This window comes from Schistocerca americana, chromosome X (assembly GCF_021461395.2).
Source record: "Schistocerca americana isolate TAMUIC-IGC-003095 chromosome X, iqSchAmer2.1, whole genome shotgun sequence".
NCBI lineage: Eukaryota > Metazoa > Arthropoda > Insecta > Orthoptera > Acrididae > Schistocerca > Schistocerca americana.
The window spans coordinates 217,183,042-217,202,844 of record NC_060130.1 but is presented as its reverse complement, the minus strand read 5'-3'; the positions used below and the strand labels follow the sequence as shown (position 1 = coordinate 217,202,844).

The 19,803-nt window shown below is 41.3% G+C and overlaps 1 protein-coding gene and 1 long non-coding RNA gene across 2 annotated transcripts in view; both read right to left on the bottom strand.

Moving 5' to 3' along the window:
* Nucleotides 1–329: 329 nt before the first annotated feature.
* LOC124554737 lies at nucleotides 330–838 on the bottom strand. Its single transcript, XR_006968426.1, has 2 exons — nucleotides 780–838; nucleotides 330–519 (listed from the first exon to the last, which is right to left on the bottom strand). It is a non-coding gene; the product is annotated as an uncharacterized LOC124554737 (long non-coding RNA).
* Nucleotides 839–6,935: 6,097 nt separating this feature from the next.
* LOC124555926 (heat shock 70 kDa protein 14-like) overlaps nucleotides 6,936–19,803 on the bottom strand; it is a 141,187-nt gene continuing 128,319 nt past the window's right edge. Inside the window, exon 8 of the mRNA XM_047129980.1 lies at nucleotides 6,936–7,133. Within this exon, the coding sequence (XP_046985936.1) occupies nucleotides 6,936–7,133 (198 nt within the window). The remainder of the gene's footprint in view (nucleotides 7,134–19,803) is intronic.

Here is a 19,803-nt window from a genome sequence, read left to right as displayed (position 1 = left end):
AGTGTGTGCCTGTTCCTGTTCCTCTTATGTAAAGATTTCACTATGCAGTGGCCTCTCGGTTAGTGATTGCATGCAGTTCTAGGTTGCGGTCAATCTGTAAGATATCAAAACTAGATCGAGCTAGAGACTGCCTATCTAAATTTTTAAAATATTGTAAACATAGGTGAAAATACGCATCGTCACTAGTTTTTAGTCAAAATACGCAGTAACCAGTGAGAAGGAGCCAAATATGCCAATGCATAAGCAACATCCAAATGCATATAAACCAGTCTCTAATTACTACTGTTAACAGTAAGGAGAGAAAGGGGAAAGGATGGCTGAAGGCAAAATAAGTATATGAAAACATTTTATTTTAATATCACAGGCAATATCAACATTGTTAAATTTTGTTTTCCTAAATTATGGTTTTTAACCAGTTTCCTTGAGAATTCTTGTCCATCTGATGCCGGAGGACCTCGTCGAAAGGAAGATTTCTTCTATGTTGCAGTATCAGTTATGCTTGCATGCTAACTTCCAATACTAAAAGGGAGAAAAGTGAATGAATATCAAAGGCAACAGAGTAGCAAAGCAAAGTTGCAACACATACCATAAAATTAAAATTTTAAACTTTGAACATCAGCAAATAATAAAAATTTAAAAAAATAAATAAAAAAGAAAAAATGCGGGTCAGTCAACTGGTCAAATATGTGGTAGGCATACATTTTTTTGCTGACTATTCATACATTAAAGTAACAACAACCACCTCCCTCTTCACAATCAAAAATATGAAATTTACATACCTGTTTACATTTATTTCAGCAGTTAAACTGCTGGAAGCGGACACATCATCAAGCATCAGCTGAAACAATTTATTGCATTTACTGTATAGGACATTTAAAGCTACTGCTTGCTTCATTAAAAACATATTCTCCGACTTCAACATAATGTTTAAACAAATAAAAAAAAAACAATATATACACAAACTGAACTGAGTGATGCTGATAACTGATATAATTATTGCAAGAACACACACACACACACACACACACACACACACACACACACACACACACACACAGTGTCGGACCACTGCAGGACATGCAGGGAAAGTGTCAATAAGGTTCTGGAAGGTGCCAACAGGGATGTGGAGCCATGCCAGCTCCAGTGCTGTGGCCAGCTAGGCTAGGTTTCACGGTCGAGGATCCATGGCACAAACAGCCTGATCGAGGTTGTCCCAGAGATTCTTGATCGGGTTTAAATCTGGGGAGTTTGGTGGCCAGGAGAGCACAGTCAACTCATCCTGGCCCTCTTCAAACTACACATGTGTAAAGTGAGCTGTGCGACATGCTCCTTGTCCTGCTGGTACATGTGAACGTGCCTAGGAAAAACAAATTGCAAGTAAAGGCGAACATGATCCCCAAGAATAGATGCATACTTTCATTGCTGCACTCTCTCTTCCACAATGATAAGATCATCAAGAGAATGCCATGAAAACATTCCCCAGACCATAATGTTCCCTCCTCCCACGGACAACAGAATAAGGAGGTAAACCATTCTGGCTCCTGGTGAGCAAGAAGTTCTTCGATGCCTCTGTATGCCTTGATGTCGCTTTGAGAATTGTTGTGGCTGTGCGTGTAAAGAAAATAACTAGTTTTGTGTCAATTGTGAGCAAGGGTCACTGAAATTGGGCTGTGGCACAATGCATTAATATTGCTCAAAAGATAACAAACATTATTTATCACGCATTTCCCAAAGATGAGCAACAGTTCGACACAAACATGCAGCCAAAGTGAATGTGGTAACTGTACATGCACGTTCAATTCATTTTTGGCCTGAAGATTATGAATGAGATTCAAGAAACAAACTTCTAGGGTTACTTTCCAGAAGGAAGCTGCAATCCCCAGCATAAACTGACATGGAGAATAAACTACACAAAGCCAGGATGTAAGCAAAGAGGTAAGAAGCAAGAGCATAAATAACACTCCAATTAATTATAGCTAAAAAATTATCTTAAAATAAATTTTTAAACATAAAAAAGTGACCTAATGATAACGCACCACATTACTGAAGCACACTTAAATCTAAGAGGACGTGCAAAGCAGAATGAATTCGTTATTGGTGTCTTTGATTTCTCGAGCTCTAAGAGTTCCAAAAGATGAATGTTCACCTCTGCAACGGGGATGTGGAATGAATGTCACAATTCAGGAGAATACTCTAAAGAGATTCCTAGACATTTGTTCCCGAGTGCAAGGTGGTGATAGAGACAGTTTGTTGCCTTTCGAAAAAGGTTTCATTACGTCAATAACATCTCTCTTTGGACTTTTTGAAAGTCTAAAAAGTATGAAGGTCAGCTACATATTAACTTCCAGACTAAATGAAGATTGCTTGGAAAAATTTTCTCCTACGGTATGAGGATTACAAATATTTTGTATTTGAAGAGAGAAATGAGGCGTGTCTCCTTAAATTTCCAGGTAATGCAAGTGATACTTCCTTCTCTGGAAACACACCAATTACTGAAGAATTAAATGCAAAAAACTGAAACTGACCTTTAGAAAGTCTAGCTGATGTTCCACATGGTCTTCTTTATAGTACATGAAGACTGATCTCCATGGTGTGTGTGTGTGTGTGTGTGTGTGTGTGTGTGTGTGTGTGTGTGTGTGTGTGTGTGTGTGGGGGGGGGGGGGGGGAGGGGGACCGCATTTTCTACTTGTACATCAAGTTACATTGATACTTGTGATTTTTTCACGTAAAATGGTCCTGCTTGTGTTTATTTGTTTCATAAAATTGCCTGTATTCAAACCACTCACAATATTTTGTCAACACCAACAATGTGACTCACTCCATACAAAGCAGTTTTTCTTATGGGAGAGATAGCCATTGAATTTTTTTATATATTTATAAAGTGCTGAAAACGTAACCTTAACATCAGTTTATTCTAAATATGCTGAAAAATTTTAGAGCTTTTTTTTAAAAATAACTCAATAACTAATTGTTTGTATTGAACATTTTCATTTGATGGAGTCAGTCAGCTTGGCTTCTGAATGCCCCATACATGCATACATATATACGCACACCCACTTTTATAATTTGTATGGATGAGGTAAAACTGTGTGGTTGTGCAGCAATTCTGGATGTTCTTCCAGATGCAGTGAAATACATTGCAAGTTATACTGCATTTAAGTACCAAAACAATGATAAATTGTTAGGTATTCTAGTAGCAAAAAGTGAATTAGAAGACTGTTGCAGACTGGCTATCAATTACATCTCACGATGATCATTGCTCTCCAATACGAGCACGGAAAAACAACATGTTGCAGTTTGAAGGAGAATTTGTTGATTTTAATGGAAACGGGGTGCGCAAACAAAAAAATGTTGTAAAGTCTCTGTGCTGTATTTTGAAACAGTTTCCACACATTTATTGCTCTTTATGTAGGAACAAGAACATTCATTTAAGGATTAGGTCTCTGAATCAATAAGCAAAATTGGAAACTATAAAGAGATATGCACAAGGAGGAAGCTGCTATGGATTTCACCTTCATCTGATAAACGGCAACAGTAATGTGGAACAGTCTACACTACCATCTGTTTCTACACCAAACGAGTGAGTTATGTTTCATCTTAATTATCATTTCCTAATGTGTAATACATCTGTCATGCCACTTTATTTAATTTGTTCAACTATGTATTGAACCAAATTGAAAGTAAAATGAATGAATAACACCCCAAAGCAAGTGTGGTGCAGTACATCTACTGAATAATCAGACTGCTGTGCTATGCTATGCTGTGCTGCCTCACCGTGATGTCAGCGGGCTCCAGCCAATAGATCGCATTTCTGCTGGAATGTCCCACACCCCCATTCCCACCTCCAGCCTGATACCCCTTGCTTTCAGATGTTTCATGCCATACACACCAACGGTCACCTGACCAATTAATCTGGAAAGGCCATTTATCGTCACTCAGTGAATGTCCAATTGTGGTATTGGCATGCAAATTCCAGCCTTCACCACTGCTGTAGCAGCGGCTTAAGACTATGTCATACACACCGGATGCAGGCATTCAAATTTTCTCTTAGCTTCAGTGTAGGTCAGTCTGTCCAGCGTCTTGTACTCCACGATTTTCCTTTCTTTCTGGAGAATCCTGCAGTCAGGCGAGCAAGGCGAATGGTGCTCTCCACAGCTGACACAGATGGGAGGCAGGGCACATGGAGTATTGGGAAGTGATGGGCGTCCGCAATCTCGGCATGTGACGCTAGAAGTACAGCGGGAAAACATATGGCCGAACTTCCAGCACTTAAAGCACCGCATCAGGGGAGGGATATAGGGCTTTACATCACACCGGTCGACCATCACCTTGACCTTCTCGGGCAATGTATCACCCTCAAAGGCCAAGATGAAGGCACCGGTGGCAACCTGATTATCCTTCGGACTCCGGTCGACACGCCACACGAAATGTGCACCTCACCGCTCTAAATTGGTGCGCAGCTCATCATCGGACTGCAAAAGAAGGTCTCTGTGAAATATGATACCCTGGACCATGTAAGTGATGGTTACAGAAATATCCCTCAGCTTGTCACAAGCAAGTAACTCCCGTGACTGGGCAGAAGATGCTGTTTTGATCAAGACTGACCCAAGATCTCATTTTGGACAAGCCCTCCACCTTCCCAAACTTGTCCTCTAAATGCTCAACAAAAAACTGAGGCTTCATTGTCATGAAAGATTCCCCATCAGCTCTCGAACATCTAAGGTACTGGCGCGAATAAGATCCGCTGCCATCCTTAGCACGACATTCTTCCCATGGTGTGGCCAGGGAGGGGAATAATTTGGGGGTCATACTACTGTGCGTTGAATTGAGCTCATGATCGCTTAGAGACTGCTGGTGTTTCACCACCAGTAACAGATGATGGACTACGCTTCATCATGTGCCATCCGCCCTGATGCCACCCACTCTGACCAAGGGCGCTTCCCACAGGCGCAACCCAGCCGTAGCAAAGGCCACCTGGCAGGATGGCCATTGCCGGGAGTCCCGATACCCCAGAGGATGGGCATCTACCCCTTGGCATACATAGGGAGATAATGGCGCAGGCATCAGCAGAACGATCCCTGTGTGGTCGGGGGGCTACAACCAACAGGGTATGTGGCAGCCCCACCACAACGGACTGGCTACCGAGCTGGATATCAGGTGCAAAGAAGTCCATGGTCATCATTGACGTAGAAATTGACACTGCGTAGTGCATGGTCGAAAATGAACCCAGGAAGGTGTGCTCGCCCAAGAGATGGAGAATGGACAGGACTGCAATGCAGCAACAAGAAAGAAGGCTAAAGATCTCAATGCACGATGGACACGATCCACCTTATAAGGCACCCTTCCCCAATTGGCTCGCTCTTCGGGAAAATCCGAAGAATGGAGATCAAACCCTACAGAGGACCATCACATAAAGGCCGAAACGTGTGAAACTCCTTTCAGTCACTTCGTACGACAGGCAGGAATACCTCGGGCCTATTCTAAACCCCGGACCCACAGGGGGATTTCACAACCTTTAACTGAGGAGGAAGCACGTACTGAATTATCTGCTCAAAAACTTGAGAAGCCCTCCCATGCTCAATATTTATTTTGCAATAATACTGACCCTCTATGAGCAGTATTGACAGTCTGTACAATATATTGAAGGAGACTAGAGAGCTTTAAACAATTCTGACACACATTCACTATATGGCAATGTAAATTGTACCATGTAAGGGCAGTGATGTGCAATAAACAGCAGTTCCTACTGAGATCAAGAGAAATTCAATTCACACTGAATGAATTTCTGAAGAGAAATGAAAAAAATAGATGACAAAAGATCAGGGCGTGTGCTGGAGTATGTATATTAAAGCATCATGCAGTACTTTGTAAACAGTCACAAACTTCATTTCTCAGATGCCATATTCCTCATTGTCCAAAATGGCAGAGGGAACTGAAGCCCATGTGTCATGATAGTCAGCAGAAAAGTTTATTTTACTTATAGCAGTTTTCAGAATTGGCAAATAGGATCAGGGCAGCTGTCCTGTCAGCATAAATGTTTTTCTTCCTTGCACTCCACAGACATCAGATCACGTAAGCTTTCAATTAGTAATCAGTAAATAATTTTTTTTTTTGCAACAGTTGTTACAGTAGAGGACACACAGAAAACACAGCATGTGTACACAATAATTTACAATTTCCTTGTTTAATTTTTAATTAGTTTTTGTTGTTTATGAAGCTGCGACACAGTGAATGAGCCAGTGGCTCATTGAAACATGTACTGGAAGATTTTCAGGCTAATTTCATCTATTCTGCATAATTTCTGCTTGTGTTTTGCAAGGCAAGCAACAATACATATGAGTTCCACATTTTTGCGCACCAACATGTTCACTACAAAGGCATGAATATTGCGCAATTGTATTGTGCTGTCCTTGGCCTTGCACTTTCCTGCAATATATTGGCACAATATTACTGCGCATACATATTAAGTGTGTGAGGGCCCCGTCACAAAAGGTGTTCAATGATGTTGAAATATGGTGCCTGTTGAACTTAGCAGAGTAACAAATTATTCACATATTGATTAAACCATTCTTTAAGAATGCCACTCTTTGAATTGCAACACAATCATCTTGGAATCAAGTGTCCTCCTCATAGAACTAAGGTAGTTGAAATTCATGGGCGATCTCTGCTAGTACCCACAGTTTCATATTTTAAAACAGAGGGTTTTTTCATTACTTCGACTATGCGTGTGTGTGTGTGTGTGTGTGTGTGTGTGTGTGTGTGTGTGTGTGTGTGTGTGTTTGAATGGAGGGGGGGGGGGGGGGTTCGGCACTGCCTATAGGTGCACTAAGGAATATTCTCATGCAAGTTATCACTTTTATAAATTAAAATTAAATTGTCTGCTAAATTTTTACAAAAAATCTACTAAAATTATTGGACGGAATGTGTACAAACTTTTACTTACATTTCCCAAAACTACAGCTCCCTGTATCATCATCATCATCATCATCATCATCATCATCATCATCATCATCTCTAGCTTCAACATCCTGAACTTCTATACTCTCTCCTGAGAGTGTCAATGGAAGTCCCTTTGTGACTTTGACCGGAACAGGTGTCTGTGCTGGTATAACCAACACTTTATCATCGTTTGCCTGAAATGCACAGACCACATGAAACTGCCAAATGACATATTAAAGTATTCAACATTTTTAATATTTATTTCAGTAAAGAAATAAGAACCACAGCAAAGTGAATTAGTAGATAAAAATGAAACACACAAAAGAAGTTAGGAAGAAAACTGACAGAAAAATATGACAAAAGTTTTAAATGAAACATGAAAGTGGATGAAGGTTATGTCACAATGAATTGAACTTGAAAATAGCAATACAGGAAATGTGGTGCATTCAAGGCATTCTCACACTTTTTGTTCAATTGATTTAAATATTATTATTTTGGTCTACTTAAAAATCAGTTATTAATTAGGATTCTCTCTCTCTATTACTTTTTGAAGCATTTTCTGGCAAAATTGTCTGTTCTTGTAATAGGGCACTTAACTGTCACTCCAACAACCAATAGAAGATCTCACAACATCCTTATCACATTATACCTAATTATTCCATTTGTTTTGATTACAATCATGCTGTCTCTCCAACACAGCCACTATCAGTAAATCTATTAAGCACAAATGTATTAACAAAAGGCATCATACACCTCTCTGTCATATACATGAGAAGAAATTAGGACATTGTCATTTTATCCATTATTCCTTGGTCATAAACCTATATAACTGCTCATAGTTTAGAAATTTTATAGATCAATACCTGATGTTTGTACTACTGCACACTGTTCTTTATCTCAGGAAAAAAAAACTGATAAGACATCAGCCCTAGGTGACCACACAATGCCAACCCTTCACTGTTTCACCTACTGCCTAAAGAATCATTGAATGAAAATACTGGAAGAATATGCAAACTCAGTCATTAGTGTCAGCATTCAAAACAGGAACCAACAATTTTCCTGCAACATGACCGGCAGCTGTTTCCAGAAAAACCAGTTTTTCTGTCAATGACACCCAGTCATAGAACATTAAAAAATACATCCACAACTTTCCCCCGTCTGCATGGATGCTGCATTTCATTTTAAACAATGCTATGGTGCCAACTGTACATCTCATAAGCAAGTAAATGTACTGTGATAACAGAATGCGACTCCTACCTCATTAAATATAAGACAGCATACCATCACCATTAGTTTGGAATTTTAGTGGATCACTGCTGCTGTCTGTGAGAAATATTGTCACATCAAAACAAAAACACGACACTTAGAACTCAAAGCATGTTTATTATTGACACCAAAGTACCCAGACCAGAACTGACCTCCTGCATAGGGACTACAGCTATTTATACAGACATTTAATACTCCAGATTATTAAAACATTACAAACATAAGATATTTCTAGAACCTCCCAGAACTGATAAACACTAAATTACAAATAACTGCTGGTGGTCGGATCTGAACTCTTGACCAACAGCACACCCGCTGACGATGCTAACCACTACACCACACCACTACACTTCACGTGCCACAGCTCGCTTCATCATTAGTTCTCGCTGGAGCAGACTACAGCACCCTAGATCTAGATCTCGTCAACGGTCCTCCGTATGGCAGTGCTGGTGGATTCTCACGTTGTGGTCACGTCATTATATCCTCTTCACTAGTACGAGCATCGAAAGTAGCGCCTCCCTTCAAAGCTCCAGGATCCTCGAGTCGGTCTTTAGTTTTCTCGAACCTCCCACCATCAATGTGTGTCTCTGGACTGTACCAGGGCTTCACACAGAGGACTCGTGCTTTCATCTTCATGACAAAGGGTTACAGTCCTCAATGTCGTACGTTATTATGCGATACACGATTAAGGATACGACGAGACCCAAACTAGGACTACAGTAACATTTTCAATAGTCTCACTATCCGCACAGGTATAAAACTCCGTACCGACTCCCCTCGGCTGTACTTCACCGGTCAGTGCTCGGCGTTAAGAGTGCATTCGGTATTTAATCTGGGCATACAGGGTTCATATTCGAGCCAGCTGCTTTGCTCCTTCGATCTTTGTAATGCGTTTCATTTAGTCATCCCGAGTATCGTCCAGCCGAAACAGGAATAGGGTATCCACAGTCTTTTTGGCCTCGCAACCACAGAACAAAAAGAAAAGTGAGAAGCTTTCAGTTTCTTGCTTCTCTCAGTCGTGTGCGAATGTCACTACAGGCAGTACCGATCCCACTCTCTCTGTTCCGTGTCGACGTACACCGAGACCGTACCTGCCAACCTGTTACTAAAGTGTACTGCAAGGCCATTCGCGTGTGGAAGGCGTGCAGGATTTTCCCGGTCAGCCTCGATTTTCTAATGTTCTGTCAGCATGTCCGTAACTGAGAAATACTTTGCTCCGTCGAAGAAGTCCAGGGTGTCATCGACACACCGCAACGGACAGACATCTTCCTTTGTGATATTGTTCAGTACCCGAGATCTGACACAGAAATGCCATGTGCCATCTTTGCTCTTCACAAGGACCGTCGGAGAACACCATCGAAGAGGACCGAGGACACACTAAACATTCAATGATGTTACCTCGCAGCATCATCTCCACTTCCTCCGGGACCATCCGTCATTCTACCAGAGAAACTTTATACGAGTGCTGGCCAATCAGTGAATTATCCTTAGTGTCGATACGGTGTTTTACCGTAGGCTGCTTCCCTGGCTGCTCTTCACTCAGGATTTGTAAGCGTCCGAAAACTGATGCAGAAGGACCACAACTGACACTGTCCCTCGGTGACGTCAGGTCCTATCGGCAGTTCGATACTAGCTTCCTTCCCTGTGTCGTCTGTAGTGGTAGTAGAGCACGTTTCTTCACCGGTGTCACTAAGCTGACCCTCCTGGACTGGTTCGGCTATCTCTGAGCACGTACCTTTAGGGACGAGTTGTGGCTGCTCGTGACACTCCTCGCCCATCTAGAATGCTTATTGTCACTACCGGTTTGTAGATTTCTTTTGGGAGATGTCTCGAGACGTCGAGGAAGGGGTAACGACGACTTTGGTGGCGAACAAATGCCCGGAAGCAATCTTTGTTATCTGTGGTTGTTGAAGTAGCTTTATCAGTCTGGAGCTCTGATCTTCCACACTGTGATGCCTGCAGCAAGTTTCCCCTGAAAATAATATCGTGACTTTGTTCTGTTTAAATGACAAATTTTAAAGGCTGTGTTCTGTTATCGATAGTTATTCCTGCAATACGTGTTCCTGTCAGCTACACATATTTCCTTTTTGTGACTTCCAGACAATTATTTTCATATCACAGAATGCAGTACTCTTTAGCTAGCAATAAGCATCTGACATAACAGAAAAAGAAGCCCCAGAGTTCACTAGCACCTGACACAGTCGGCCGTGAATGATGTCAGTGAGTTTTCCTGACATCTCAATAACTGTTGTCCGCAGACGATTTTCATCTGTGGCAGCCTTTCCGTGGTTAGCCGAGTGGCCGATACCTCCGTACAGTGACAGGAAATGCCTATGGCGTGTTGGGAAGTGACCCATTGTGGATACAGTGATTAGCTTCGGTCCACAGATCGACTGTAATCGTTTGCAGTTGACTGGTACGAATAGCACTGTTGTGATTGCTGATGTCTTGTGGCACAATAGTCATCTAATAGTCTTCTTCCGCTGCAGTAGCGTACGAAGTATCCACGCCACCAACAGTGAAAACAAACTGTTTGTTGTCCTCCACCCTCAAATGTCTGTTCTTCTGCAGGGCATTTTACATGGTGGATTAGTTGGTTGTACCTGTGTTAGTTGGATGCTGGATTATCATCTGACAACAGCAACATAAGTCCAAGTCCATTTTTCATGGCACATCCCACAGGTGGTGGAGATTAGTGTCAAAGAACAATACACTTCTCCTTCAACATTTTCTATTACCTCCTGATGTATGGGGTCTACATTACTGGTCACCAATTCTTGAGTGTACTTGGTCTGACAGTTCTCGCTGCCACAAAATGCTGTCTCTCTTCTCTTACAATCTGGTATATGAGAGTAGTGAGATCATGGTGGTCTTCTCTAACTTCCACAGGGACTACTTTCAGGAATCAACCCTCTTCCTTTCTATTGCTTTTCCTTGATGTGCTTGTACCACTTGATGAATTCTTCTGTTGTTGTAACATTCTGTTGATTGTCACCAAAAGTTTCTTTCGGTTCAGCCTGAAATTCATCCCTGGTATTGAGCTCATATTCTTTGTTTTATTTATTTATTTATTTTTTTATAATGTATTTTACATGTACTGCATAGGACCATTTTAAGTAGCAAATCTCCATGGTCATGAAATGAAGTCGGTATATGAAATTGACTTCAGAAAAGTAATAACACAAAAAATAAAATACACACAAATCCCATGCAGATGACAAGCTGCGAGTATATACTAGCATAATCAACAATATAATACAGAATTAACTTAATTGTTTTCCAGGAACTCCCTGAAAAATTGAAAAGAGTGAGCCACGAGGAAAGTCTTCAGTTTAGACTTGAAAGTGCAAAGATTACCGCTACGATTTTTCAATTCTTGTGGCAGCTTACTGAAAATGAATGCAGCAGAATACTGCATGCCTTTCTGTACAAGAGTCAAGGCGCAATACAAATGCAGAATCGATTTCTGCCTACTAGTTGCTAATTCTCGGAATACGCTCATATTGTTAACAACAAACGACACTAAAGAAAATTACACCCATTAAAAAAAGTTAAGCACATAATTGGTTCTCGCATCTCAAAATAAGATAGATATCTTATACTGTATTTTTTGATGTCACGGAGTATTATGCAAATGAAAGCTATACATTGTCTTGGAACCAATTATGAAATGAAAAAGGAACATTTGGGAAAAAAAGTTGCAATGACCTCCAACATCAAAAAACATTAAATGATTTGTATAGCACACTGTTCAGTAATGCGTAGGTCCTCAACGAACCCTCAGGCACTCTTGAATGGGACAGGGCGCGCTCAGTACCAAATCATTGCAGGCCTCTTGGGACGTTTGTCCCACTCCTCAATGGCAGCATTCCTGAGAGCTTCAGTCATTAATGGAGGATACTGACGACTAGAAATCGCTCTTTTGAGCACGCTCCATGTATGCTCTATGCAGTTATATCAGGGGAGCATGCTAACCAATCCATTCCTCAGATCTCACATCCTGTCAGATACCAACACACACCGTGAAGTCTCTGCAAAACAACTGACTATGGGTTGTAGAATGTTGTTTTCATACACTGCAGTAGTCATGTTGCCTTCAATTGGAATGAGTGGTGTGCGGTGGCCCTACACGATACCTGGCCATAATAAAATTGAGCCACCGGATTGTTGGTGACATTCCACAGCCATTTAGAGATGTCTATATTCCCCTTTTTGCCTCCATATGCGAATAGAGTTGTTGTCAGGATGCAAGCCTATTTGCAATTCACCTGTTAACAGCATTTTGGTCCATTGGAGTCGTGTCCAAGGTTCACGTGCTCTAGCCCCTCTTACGCAAGCACCCCTGTGATGTGGACGGGGTGCTAGAGTCTCGAGAGGTCTTCAGCTGTATGAACCCCTATCATAAAGTCTGTTGTGCACAGATTGGGTCCTTGCGGTAACCCCCGTGGCTTCTTGAAGCTCATGGCACAGAGTAGTCACTCTCCTTATAGGGTGTCTCTGTGCAGATATCATAACATACCGGTCCTGGGCTGCTGCAGTTTTGCGTGGACGGTCTTCGCGATGTCGATCCACTATTGAATCCATTTCCTGGAACTTTTCCACAGTCTGGAGACAACACTTTGATTAACATGAACAATATTCACAATGTCAACTTGTCTTGTGTTTAATCCCATCTGTGTGACAATTTTGATACAGTCTGCCATGGAGAGCCTGTGCTGAGGCATTCTGCTGCATTTAGAGGCTCACGGACAACTGTGCATTCATAGCTCTGGTGTACTGTATTTGTTTACAAGCCGTGATTGCACTGCTCCTGATGAGGCAAAGTGGCAACGACAAATGAGTTCACATTATGTACACAACCACCTTCCTACATACACATAAAAGGAACGCCCATGAGGGAAAGTGGCAACGACAAATGAGTTCACAACATTTACACAACCACCTTTCTACATAAACACAAAAGTAATGCTCATAGTGATTATTGGTAGGTAATTTGCAAATATGCTTAACTTTTTATGATGAGTGTATATATTGAGATGCCAATGTCAAAGTTTCAAGGCTCCTGAACAGGGTCGACAAGAGATTCTCAAACTTACACAACATATTGATTGAACTCTCTTTTCTAAGCCAAAAATACTCTACAATACAAGTGAATGGAAATAAGCAACGTAGACTAATTTTCATGTTGGGCTATCACTTACTTCAAATACTGTTCTAATGGAGAATAGAGCAGCATTAAAAGTAAATACATAAAACTGCAACCAGTCACTTTTTTGAAATATTTATTTATTCATTCCATGAACTGGTTTCCAAAACTTTTGAGGCTCATCTTCAGATGGTTTTCCAGAAGTCGCATAACCATTTCAAGCATAATGCTGGGCACTAGTTTGCAACAGTATGGGCAGCTTTTGTTGTTAGTATCTATTTGACTGCTTCCATTGTGATGGCCAGTTCATCCCACATCACTCAGTTTTACACAATATTGCGCATATACACTGTGATAATGAAACCTTGCCAGCATCTAGCATGTGCATACATATTGTGGGAAAGTGAGTGTTGTGGTACCAACTGGTCATCACAATGGAAGCAAACAGATGGATACTAACAACAAAAGCGGCCCATACTGTTGCAGACCAGCACCCAGCATTATGCTTGAAATAGCTATGCAACTTCTGAAAACCATCTGAAGATGAGCCTGAAAAGGCTTGAAAACTGGTGCATGGAATGAATAAATAACTATTGCAAAACAGTTATTGGCTCCAGTTCTGTGTGTTTACATTGAATAAACAGTCACAGGTTCTAAAACATCTTTAATGGTTGAACTTAAACAGCAGTAGCATTCAATTTTTGAACAAAATCCTACCCATGGGCTTTCCATGACAACTTACCATCTATCTGAATACCTACAGATTTAAATTGTCCAGACTCACTAATCATATGCCCATTCTGTGTAATCCAAATGTCAGTTTTTGTTGAATTGTGTGTGGTGAGTCTGATGCGGACATATAAGTACCAATTTGTTGGCAAGGTATTAGTGTGGCATTCGTGTCTTTCTGACATTCGTGCAGTAAATGCAGAAAGGTAAACAATGGCGACATTATTACCCAATGCGTCCAAACAGGATCAACGTGGTGGTTTTCTTTTCTTAGCAACGGAAAAACACTTACCACTTAACACATACCGGTAGACATCACATCGGAGAATGAAGAATATTTATGAAGCAGCATGTCCGTCAAAAACCACTGTTGTCTAATGGTGTGTGACAAAGTGTGCTGTTACTTCATGGTAACGCATGTCCCAATATTGCATAGGGGTCATTCCCCATCAAATCGTCCAGAAATTTTAGGAAATGACACCCATTGTCAAGCAAATCCTTGAAATTTTGAGTAGCAGAAGTTTACCTAGATATATTCACATTTTCAAAATGTAAATGTTGTAGGTAAATTACTTTTTCACTTATCACAAAAAGAAGTTGTATAGATTCAGGAATTCAGGCTTTCATAAACGAGCTCCTTTATAATTTAAAAATGCAATAGTTTGTACAGTTTTTGCAGAGGAAACTTGATATTTTTTTTTAGTTAAGCCTTTAACTGCTCTGGACGCGTTTATGCGCGCCACCAGTCCTCCTACTTGGTACTCTGAACACGTCTACGCGTAGACACGTTCACAGTACCAGATAGAAGGACTGGTGGCGCGTGTATACACGTTCAGAGCACACACGGACAGGTACAAAGGCACACGCATTAACATGTCCAGAGCAGTTAAAGGGTTAAGGAGGAATGTTTATATTTTTATAGTCATGTTTCCTGCAGTACATATCCATCATCTACATCTCAGAAAAAATTGTAAATAATTTCTTTTAAACAAAATCCATGCATGGACATTATAGTTTTTTTTTTTAAGGTATTGCCTCCTCACAGATACTTTTGAAAAATTTACAAACACCATGAACACACTACATATTCCATTATGTCATGCAAAACGAATCAGTTTGTAGAAATAATGCGAAGTGTAAAAAACAACATTACTGTAAAAGAAATACTTAAGTTGCTAATTGATGACTACAATGTCACCACTAAATTGCTGGAGTTGGCTACACTGGATTTCCCTGGGAACAAATCATATCTGAGAACACCGTTTTACTGCCACTATAAGTATTGCATCATCCAGTTCCTTTGATTTTGCGTCACGTGTCCACTGAGCATGCAGTTCTGAGCTCTTGTACCGAGCTGTACACAGAGACAATTATTGGTTAAAAATTTGATTGTTGCAGTTTTTAACTATTCATTCCAAAACAAAAGTAAGTCCCCTAATGTTACAATAATAATGTGAAATACTTTTGTAATGAAACAATGGGATACAATGATTTTTCATTAATTAATTACTTTTTAGGTTACACCAATCACCTTTTGAATTATTTACGACAAATATTGGTATTATGACTGAAGCATTATGGAAAGTACAAGTAGGCAGTCTTTTCTTGGACAGTATCTGCAAGATATATGTGATAATGCCCTGACTTGTGTGAATGAACTGACTAGTGAAGAATAAGAGCTTTTATTATGGCGAAGCAATGGTCATTCATACTGTGATTTAAGTGTTTCGTGTGTGTGTGTGTGTGTGTGTGTGTGTGTGTGTGTGTGTGTGTGTGTGTTTTAAACACAAAGACAAGTACCTGCACAGATTCTCTCTACATAAGAAAATTTGCTGCATTCTCTCTATTTAAAAAAAACTATCCTGAAAGCAAAGTATGATTCTCAAAATTTGCTTCTCTTCGACCAAAACAATGTATGCTTGCAGGATCATCAGGAACACATACCGTATGTGTGTGCATTTACCACCAAAATGTTAAATTGCTTCTAAATTCCATTTCTATTAGGAAACATACCAAGATCTAATTAAAATAATAACATGTGATATAAATAACAGAGTCTTTATGCTTCATCTGTGTGAAAAATGCCCCACCAGTTCATTGCTTCAAACTCACCTAGAAAATGAAATAGAAGACTATGCTCCTGATGAGATGGTTCAGTACAGTCAATGGGTATCAACTCATAGAATGACTAACTGTTCACATCACTTCTCTATCAGAATCCTGCGACAAACTAAGAAAATTGAAAAATTACTCCACACTCTTATTTCTCAATCACAGTCTGATTATATGAAAATGAAGAAGGATCAGTGTTAACTTTAATGGATTTCAGTGAAACTCTCAATTTTGTTGTTAAAGATGAAGTACAGGGGTACCATTGGATCAATGGCAGCTGCACTCTTCACACTGTCCACGTATATTACAAAAAGGACAAACAGTTGCATGCAAGAAGTATTTGTATTGTTTCTGATGACCTAGAACATGATGTTGCCTTGGTTTACCAGCCTCAGAAACTGTATAGAATTTTTTTAAGTGTGAATTTCCTGAAATTCATCTTGTGTATGTTGAATATTTCACTGATGGCTGTACTACACAATATAAAAATTGTAAGAATTTCAGAAATATCTGCTACCACGAACACAACTTCAACGTAAAGTGCAGCGGGTCATTTTTTGCTACCCGCCATGGCAAATCTCCCTGTGATTGTACTGGTGGCAGTGTTGAAAGACTTGTCACAAAAACAAGTTTGCAAAGAGTTTATGAAGATCAAATACTTACAGCTTCACAGGTATTTGAATTCTGTCACGAGAGCCTGCAAGGCATTTCAGTTCTCTTTGTTTCAAAAAATGAAATGGTACAAGCAAGACGACATCTTTCTCAGCACTTCCCAAGTGCAAAAACAATTGCTGGAACACGATCTATGCATCACATTGTACCAATATCACCAACCAAGATTGGAGCAAAAAGGCTGAGCTGTGATACAGATTTTAGTATTGTGGATGATTTCTCAGATGCACTTCTGCCACTAAGGCCAGAATGCACTGTGCAGCCCAACTGCTATACTGCATGTGCATGAGACTCTTCTTGGTATTTGGGAATTGTTGAGAAGGTTATTTGTGAAGGATAAGTTACAGTAAGGTTCATGCATCACCGTCCTCCTATTGGCCTGATAATGATATTTGTGATGTTTCTTTCTCTCATATTCTGTGTGAAGTTGATATCCCCACAGCAATATGCCGTACTTATTCTCTGAGCAAAGAGTCCTCAAAGTTGGTGGAAGAAAAGGGGTCCTAATACAAAAAAATATTATCTAAGCATTGAAAGGTCTCATCACGTGTAGTTCTGAATCAACTTGAATGCAGATTGCAGCACCAGCATTTTGTGCATTATTGACAATATTGGTTTTTGACAAAATGTTTAAATATTATAAACAAAATGCTATGTCTTTCTACATTGAGTTAATTTGGTTGTGACAGAGGTAAGAAAGTGTTCATATGTCATGTACTGTACAAGTTGCCCCATATTTTATAAAATGTAATTTTCTTTCATATATTGCAATTTTCCTTCAATTTGGATATTGTTATGTGTACTTATGTGTGTATGTGTGTACCTTGAAGGGTGCGGTGTGTAGCCCACACCCACGATGAAGAGCCAGAAGAACACAGAGGGTACAGAGAGCATTCCCAAAACACCAGTTTGCTCAGGTTGTGTAAGTAACGGGCTTTGGCGCAAAGGTAATACGGAGGACAGGTGCCGCTTCAGATGTTGCAAGGTGCTACAACAATTGCAAACAGTGGTGGCAATAGCCATGCTCTGCCATGGAACTGGCCAATGGTGACTGGTGCCCATCAAGTGGGAACAGCAATGCCCGCAGCACAGACTTTCTCATCTGACACATCACGGACGACAACCTGACAAAGAAGGTGGAAACACGACACGGGAGGTATACAGAGGACAATGACAGAAATCTCAGCAGGGAAACCTGGTCATCAGGAGGTGGGGAGGGAATGAGAGAACCAACGGGAAATGGTCACTACACAGAGGTCATCATGTGGCGACCAGGAACGAAGGAGGAGAGGGGAAGAGAGGAAATCAGTGGCAGAGGTGCCACATGCAGCACTAAAAAGAGTAGGGGAACCATCATGAAGATGACACAGGTCATGGTCTGCAAGAAACTGGTCGAGGAGGAACCCCTGACTAGATGAAGAAGCACTGCCCCACAAAGGGTGATAGGCACTAAAATCCCAAGGAGGAGGAAGGGAGGGGTGAGTTGCCGGAGAGCATTTAGGGCAGCAGATATAGGTGGCCTGGCAGGGAGTGAGATAGAGATTGCAAACTGTGATGGCAGAGTCCAAGTGGACCCAAACGGCAACCGCTTCCAATGTGGTATGAATGAGACCCATGTACTAACAATATCCATACAGACCAACATGCAGACACCCTCAGAAGCCGTCAATGGGTCAACCTGGTTCTGACAGAAAGCACAGAACTCAGCAAGGGACAGTGAGTGAGCATTAGTAAAATGAGATTCCTCAAGAACAACACAAGCTGACGAGTGAGAGGCAATACGGGATTGCAACTCTGGGAGGCGAAGGTAGTATTCGTTACAGTTCCTCACTGAGCGGGTATCGAAATGGGAGTTGAATGGGCTGGAGCCAGTCATGTCACATAAATTAGATGTCAGACTCAGGTTGTGAGCGGGGGAGATGACACCTACAGGAGACCTTGTAGGAGGGGGCCTTGTCCTTGTATTTGTGTTTTCTCTTCTTCTCTTTCATAGGTTAAGGAGGGCAGAGCACAGAGGGAGAGCATGATTTGAAAGATCCAGAACAGAGAAAGAGGAGGCAACCTTGGGGCACACAGACTGTATGTCCTGTAACCGAGTTGTGGTAGCTGATGCTGATAGGAGGGGTCACGGGAGGGACACCCGTCACTCTTGGGTGCTGAAGAAGGGAGGCACTTCTATGACCGAGGAGGTGGAGTGGCACCCAGAAGGCAGAGCGTGAGAACCACAGGGGAGGGGCCAAGCAGAGGGGGCAGGACTCTGATAAGAGAGACATAAGAGGGCGAAAGGATATAACAGAGGCAAAAGTTGAAGACATCAACACATCGTCGATCCAGGACCTTATAGTCTTGTATCTTCCTTTCTTTCTTGTAAGCTGGGCAATCTAGTGAGCATGAAGTGTGATGGTCATGACAATTTACGGACACGGGTAGCAGAACACAGGGGCTCCCCCCATGAAGTGGGTGGCCACAGCCACCACATAGAGGGTCTGCTGTACATTGGGAAGGCATGTGCCTGAAACCCAAGAACCAAAAGCAACTCGTGGGTGGCAGGTCATACAGGCTCACGTCACACCAATCTCACATAACCTTGACCTCTTGAGAGGGTATCTCCCCAAAAAGCCAGAATAAAGGCGGCGATATTGGTGTGGGCATTTTTACGAGCATTCTGCACATGTTAAACAAAATGAACACACCATTGTTCCAGATTAGCCTGCAGTTCCTCATCAGTTTGAAGGATGAGGCCCCTATGGAAAATGACTCCCTGGACCATATTCAGAGACTGGTGATGTGTAACAGACAGCGGGACATTGCCAAAATGATTACAAGCAAGAATAACTGCAGATTGGGTGGAAGAAGAACCTCTGATCGACAGGGAACCCAACTGCATTTTCCACAAAAAATAGCGGATTTGTGGGGGTGAATGTGTCCCTGTCCATCCT